The 6,786-nt window shown below is 39.6% G+C and overlaps 1 protein-coding gene across 1 annotated transcript; it reads right to left on the bottom strand.

Moving 5' to 3' along the window:
• Window positions 1-239: 239 nt before the first annotated feature.
• TMEM70 (transmembrane protein 70) lies at window positions 240-6,466 on the bottom strand. Its single transcript, XM_031441446.2, has 3 exons — window positions 6,143-6,466; window positions 4,828-4,933; window positions 240-884 (listed from the first exon to the last, which is right to left on the bottom strand). Exons 1-3 carry the CDS (start codon window positions 6,350-6,352, stop codon window positions 427-429), a joined length of 774 nt encoding a protein of 257 aa, XP_031297306.1. The 5' UTR covers window positions 6,353-6,466; the 3' UTR covers window positions 240-426.
• Between the last annotated feature and the right edge of the window lie 320 nt (window positions 6,467-6,786).

Below are 6,786 nucleotides of genomic sequence, written 5' to 3'. Positions count from 1 at the left end.
AGATTAACACTGCTTTCCATAATTTGTGAACTTTTAAAGAGTTTTTAATGTGAGAAAAGGTAATGTCTATATCCTTAGGAAAATCCAAACACAGAGGAAAAATAACTCTCCCATTTGCTTCTAACATCCAATCCCCAGCTGAGAGGCAACAACACTTACAATATAAAAGTATAAAAGCGTATGTCAGCAAATACATCTATTTTCACACCTTTTAAAAACAAGAATGGTAGAATATCACGTTTTGTTTTTCAAACATAACTTACTTTATTATAAAGGAACATAATTCTCTGAAAAGTTAAAGTTCTTTTTGATACAATTTCAGATTATTTTTTAACAGTCACTAACATAAATCAAAAGCAAAAGCAATTTTATTATTATGCATTGGAACATACATCACATTTAAGCACAAACATAAAAACAACAGGCTCATTTCTCTTCTTTAAGCTGTTTCTTTTCACTGGCTTCTTCCATATCAAAAGTGAATGGTTTGTCATAACCCATGAGATGGTTATAGTCTTCAGGGTTTGGAAAGAGCGCTGGATTAACTAACAAAGATTTTGTTTTGGCATAAAATGTGGTAAACACATGTGCACTGTTGGGAATCCTCACATCATTTTGGTGAAACACTGTGCTTGTTTCTAAAAGCACCACATTGTAAGTAATGGCTTTGTAAGTGTCTGTTGTGGCCTCATGGTACAACCGAATGACATAGCCTTTGGTAATAAAGTGAAGTAGTACTGGAGTGATCACGGTAAAGCTTCCTATGATGCTGTAGAATAAGATTTGCAAAGGCACACTTCCAAATATAATATTATTTTGTGCAAAAATGTACGGGAGAAATGCAAGGCTGATCACACTTGTAGAGTAAGAGAAACATTTCACACCTAAATAGGGGGGAAAATGGGAGAGAATTAATACCTTTAACTGATACAAGAAACAATCCAATTAATTCTTCTACCTTTCTACCATATCGTCATCAAACAAAACAACAACAAACAAAATCAAAACACATACATAGTGCTTATTATATTCCAGTTTCTGCTTTAAGCACTTCACATGTTTTATTCATAAAATCTACAAAAAAGTCCATTGAGAGAGATACGTAATTATCATTATGATCTGTCCCATTTAAGAGATGAGAAAAATGAGGCACTTGCTCAATGTCACAGAACTACCTAGTGGCTGTGTTGGGCTGCAAGCCCAGGCAATCTGATGCTACAGTCCAGGCTGCTGGCCACTAAAATGCACTGCCTCTCCAGGTGAGAAATCTGCTTTCGGGCTGACTGGCTTCTACCTCAGTTCCCAATAAAAGATTTAATATTACTCAAAGATCCTTATGAATACTATGAAAGTTAGTTCAGTCAGCAGATTATCAAATAAAACTCTATTAACAAGCCCTTCCACAGATCTAACATAAAATGTTCAAATATGGGGCTAACTTTATCAAGGTGCCTGGGATTAAAACAGCAAATTACCAAAAAAAAAAATAACCCCAGTGATTAAGAAACATATAGGAAAGGTATTCAACTCCTTTACCATGGAAAGACATTCAAGTGACATATTTTTACCTATCACATTAGAAAGATTAAAAGTCAATGACTTCTGGACTATACACTTTAAAAAGGTCAAAATGGTATTTTACATTACGTGTATTTTACCACAATAAATAAATGACTTAAAAATGTAACTTTTCTTAGTTTGAATGTGTACGTTTAACATGATCTAATACCATCTGTTTGGAAAAAGATGAGTTGAGATCCTAGTAGACAAGTCGATTATAAAGTAAATTTGGAAAAACAAAGGAAGCGGAAAAAAAAAGGGAAGGGTTGATACTAAAACCTAGAGTTATAATTAAAACAGTGTGGTTCTGGTGCACAAATAAACAGATTAATGGAACTAAATGGAAAATTTAGTAACCATCCAACTGCACATGAAAATTTAGCATCAAATAAAGATATACTCCAAAACTAGTGGTGTTGGGACAACTGGATGGCCAAATGGAGAAGATAAAATTCAGTCTACTTTCCATACTATAAATCAGGGAAATTCCAAATAATCCTGAGAGGTATAAGAAGAAAACATCCATGAAGTCCCTTATAACCTGAGAATGGGAAAACTCTTCTAATTGTGACTCAAAATACAGAGGCAATCAAGGGGAAAAACTAACAAATCTGATTTTTAAAACATACATGGACATAAATACCATAAACAGAGTAAAAGAGGCAAATGAGAAAAAATATTTGCAACTTACATCACAAAGGGTTAATATCCTCAATATATAAAAGGTTTCTAGCGTATGTGAAGAAAAAGATAACAACCTAATATGCAAACATGCAAGAGAATATAAGCAGACAGTCCGAGGAAACAAAATGAACTTCAACAGATGAACTGATGCTACACCCCAATCATGAGAAACATGCAATTAAAACCAGTGAGAGTTTTTCCCCTAAACTGGCAAAACCAAAAGTTTGACATCATACTCTGTTGGTGAGGCAATAACAAAGCAGACACTCTCATACACTGCTGTTGGCTGAAGGCTTAATTATCTTGCACCAGCAATTTAAAAAGTAATTCCTTCTTTCCTCCCACAGGTATTTGCTGTAACAGCAGTACACATGGGATAAATGGGGACCAAGCTGCCTTCTATATAAAAGCCTCCTCAGCCCATCCAACTACCTCTTTTTTCCCCATTACTTCTGTTACACTGAAGTGGGTTAAATAGTGTCCTCCCCAAATTCACGTCCAGCCAGAACCTCAGAATGCGACCTTATTTGGAAAAAGGGTCTTTGCAGACAACCAAAAGTTGAGATAAGGTCATACTGGATTAGGGTGGGCTCTACACTCAATGAGAGTATCCTTAAAGGGACAGAACAGGACAAACAGAGACACAGAGAAGGCCGTGTGAAGCAGAAGGCAGAGATGAGTTCTGCAGCTACAAGCCAAGGAACACAAAGGACTGTTGGGAGCCACCAGAAGCTGGAAGAGGCAAGGAAGAATTCTTTCCTAGAGGCTTCAGAGAGCATGGCTGTGCCAACCCCTTGATTTCAGACTTCCAGGCTTCAGAACTATGGGAATAAATTTTTACTGTTTTAAGCCACCAAGTTGGTGGAAATTTAACACAAGTGCCCTAGGAAACTAACACGCACACATACTTTATTTTGCTTGGACTGAAGTAATTGCTATTTTCTAAACATATTCTGGGCTTTTCCATCTTGATGCCTTTGCTCATACTACTTCCACAGCCAGGATGCCCTTCACTCACACCTCTTCATATTCAAATTCTACTCATCTTAAAATGGGAATACCATGACATGAGTAATTACTTGCTGCAAAATTAACAAGAACTGTCAACTAAAAGGCCCTTCAAATGTCTTTAAACTGGAGCCATCTGGTAGTTTAAAGAATCTACAGAAACGGTACCTCTATGTTAATGGTCTCTCACTCAGTTTTACATGGAAAAAAATGTTTCTCCCTCAATTTCTACATACAAAAAATTAATCCCTGATAAATATATAGAGTGACTTTCTATTATCATAATACTGAAAGAACTCAAAGATTTAATTCTACAAGTTACAATTCTAGACATTTGAATACCATGGAGAGCTATGCTCTTCCACAAACGTTACATCCTACCCACACCAAAATTAGTTCCTATTTACATTCTCTTCTTTCCAGCATGAAGTCAAGTGGAAACGGGAAACAAATTAATAAGTCTTCCCTTCGTCTGAAGGAATGGTGTCTGTGTTCAGAAGGGGAACAATGAGGGTCACTGTTAACACATCTCAGTAACATCAGTCCAGGTATCCCAAGCCAGAGGTGTGACTCAGGCTCAATGGCCACTCATGTATTGACTCCTGAAGAAATTTCTACCATCCAAGAATGATTATTCCAGTAACTTCAGAACTCCTCTGAATAGTGATTATAATCAGCCCTTACTCCCAGAAAGTTTTAAATAGCTTAAACTGTATTTTAAACACAGTCTATTTTAATGCCATAAAGTTGAGAACTTACAGATTTCCAGAGTAAATTTTAGACGATCAGTTGACACCAACATGATCAAAAACACACACACAAATGGGGTGCTGAAATCTTGTGGCCAACTATAAAGTAGTCCTCCAGATATTTCGGGTTATACTTATTTTTAAGGGTTATTAAAATGAAATACAACCTCCAGAACTTGACTAAATCACATATCTAAATTCTTCTGACCTTTCCTACTGAATTATTCCACACTAAATACTGAATTACAATCTAAAGAAAGAGCTTTAAACTTATTAGCTATTTTATACAGTCTTTTCCATCTCTACGATAACTCCCTACCACCTGGAAAAGCAACTAAACAAACATGTTTGCTGAAAACTCTAAAATGACCTAAAAAATATAAAATTAATATATTTTTGAATTATAAAGGTACTACATACTCATTTTAACTGCCAACTTAAAAATAGAGAGAAGTGTCTACTTGCCCAAAATAATTCTTAAGAGGTACTCGTCCACACTTTTTCTCTGGACATCCACAAACATTACATAAATAGACACTTTCAGTTGTTTTGTTGCTAAACATCCCAAGAGGTGATGAAATCTTTAGTGCCCAGGTATAAGATCAGTCATAAGAGTCTTCAAAAAACCTTTTAAAAATCTCCTAAAAATGCAAAGGTCTCAGCCTCTAAATCTTCTCTCAACAGGCCACAAGAAAAAAAATTGTATTTTTTCCTCATGTGTTATAATTACAAGGTGCTAAAATAATAAACACTACATGCTAAGAACCGTTTTTACACTAAAAGGCAAAAAAAAAAGGGGGAAATATCCTCACTTCCGATTACCCACCAAATACTGTTCGGGCCAGATTCCCAGTATAAATCAGCCTTCCATCTTCTGCTTTTTCATGTTGTGTATGTAAACATCGAACACATCCATGCCAATAAACAGGTACCTATTAGAACAGAGACCATTATAAGGTGACTACATAATAAATTGCATTTTAGATCAACTTTTAACTTTTTTTATTTTTAATAATATAATTAAGACTAAAAGAGAACTTATCACATGGGGTGATTTAAAGAATTCTCCCAAATAATTTAAAGAGCTAAAAAAAAAATTAAAACTGAGTAACAGAATGGGTTTCCTTAATTCTCAAATGGACACGCGCTGAACTGGAGTTGGAAGACCCAGGTTTGCATCCCAGCTAGCAGCTTTTTAGATAAAGTGGCCTTAAACAAGTAAAAGCTAATGGGACAGTTTCTTTTATTCCACGTCACTCTCACTTGACTGTCAAAAAAAAATTATGTAAGTAAACCACTGCAAGTTCAGATTGTTTGAAGTCCTGACCGTTTTTAATACTTCTAAAATATTTATACTATAGCTAGTATTTTTTAAAAAGAATGGCTCTTTCCCCCAAAGGCCTTGTATTCATCCCTTGTTCCTCGTAAAAAAAATATTTTACTTGAAATCCTACTTCAAATTTCACAAGAACAAGAGTTCCCCAAACCTCTGAAAATGACTTTCACAACACACACTCTTCAAAATGTAAAAGGCATCCCTAATTCCTTCATGCTGACATTTAATTAGATTCCAATTCCCGTGTTGGCCTTTCTTCCAAATTTCAACCACGTTGATAATCCTGATGTTTTATGGGGCAGGATTAGAAGACAATTTATTCAGATTAAAAATGAGAAGGATTAACATGTCCACCCCCTTTTTCCAGGGAGCAAAGGAATTCCTAAAAATAGAGCCACTTAATAAAAAAAAAAAAATTCAAAACCAGGTTCTCTGAGTTCTTTCAGATTCAATCTCCACGTGATGCCTCTAATTTCGTCGCAAATTAACCATTCCGAGCTTCCGCTCAAGGATAGAAAAGAAAATCAGCAGACTCCTCACAAACCTGCTGGATTTGCAACCACTTGTAGAGTGACCGAAACTGCCCAGAAAATAACCACTTTACAGCGGGCACCGCTGGACTCTCGGGTGCTGTGCACCCCAGGACCAGCGGCCTGCTCCCTCTGCGGGCCCCGCAAAAGGCTCCTTCCGCACTAGAGGCGCCAGGCAGGCCAGGAGGAGCTGCCTGAGAGCACGGGCTCCCCAGGCCGGATGCCACTCCCGCCCCCCACCCTTACTCCAGTCCGCAAGCCCTCGGACGGCCGACCTGCACTCGCACGGGACGCGGGAGAAGCGGCGCGACTCCCCGCAGCCCCGCGCCCCAGCCGCCAATCGGCCCTGAGAAGCCGCTACAGGAGGCCGCCCACGAGAGGGCCGCCCTGGGGCCTCGAAGCGCGGTGGCCGCCCACGGCGCCGTCTTCTTCCCCCCGAGCCGCAGTCCGGCCGCCCACGGACCGCCCAACGCCAGGAGCAGCATCCCGCGCGTGATAAGGGACGACGGACCGCACTGCGGCAGTAGCGAGACACCCTGAGGCTCCTCAGTAGACCGCGGCCGGGACGAGCGGCGCACGCGCCGCCCCCAGAAGGCCAGCGGGCCGCCTAGGCCTCCCGCGCGTGCGCAGATGTGCAGCCCGCTCGCAACCTGCCCAGGGGCGTGCGTTCCTTGCCGCTTAGGCTCTGAGCTCCTCCCGAGCATCGCTGCGGGGATCCGCAGACGCCCAGCGTGCGCGCGTTTGCTCTCGTCTGAGTCTGCAGCTCTTTACAACAGTGTGGGAGGACAGAGGGGAGAAGCCATGCGCGAAGGACAAAGCCTGGAAGCCAGGGTTAAATCTTTCATTCTCTTGGGCATCATCTTCTAGGCCCAGAAAAACTATTTTCTTTGCGGAAAATCATTCTAACCTATTGGCACAG

This window comes from Camelus dromedarius, chromosome 30 (assembly GCF_036321535.1).
Source record: "Camelus dromedarius isolate mCamDro1 chromosome 30, mCamDro1.pat, whole genome shotgun sequence".
NCBI lineage: Eukaryota > Metazoa > Chordata > Mammalia > Artiodactyla > Camelidae > Camelus > Camelus dromedarius.
The sequence above is the reverse complement of the archived record's forward strand: the minus strand, read 5'-3'. Positions and strand labels throughout refer to the sequence as shown.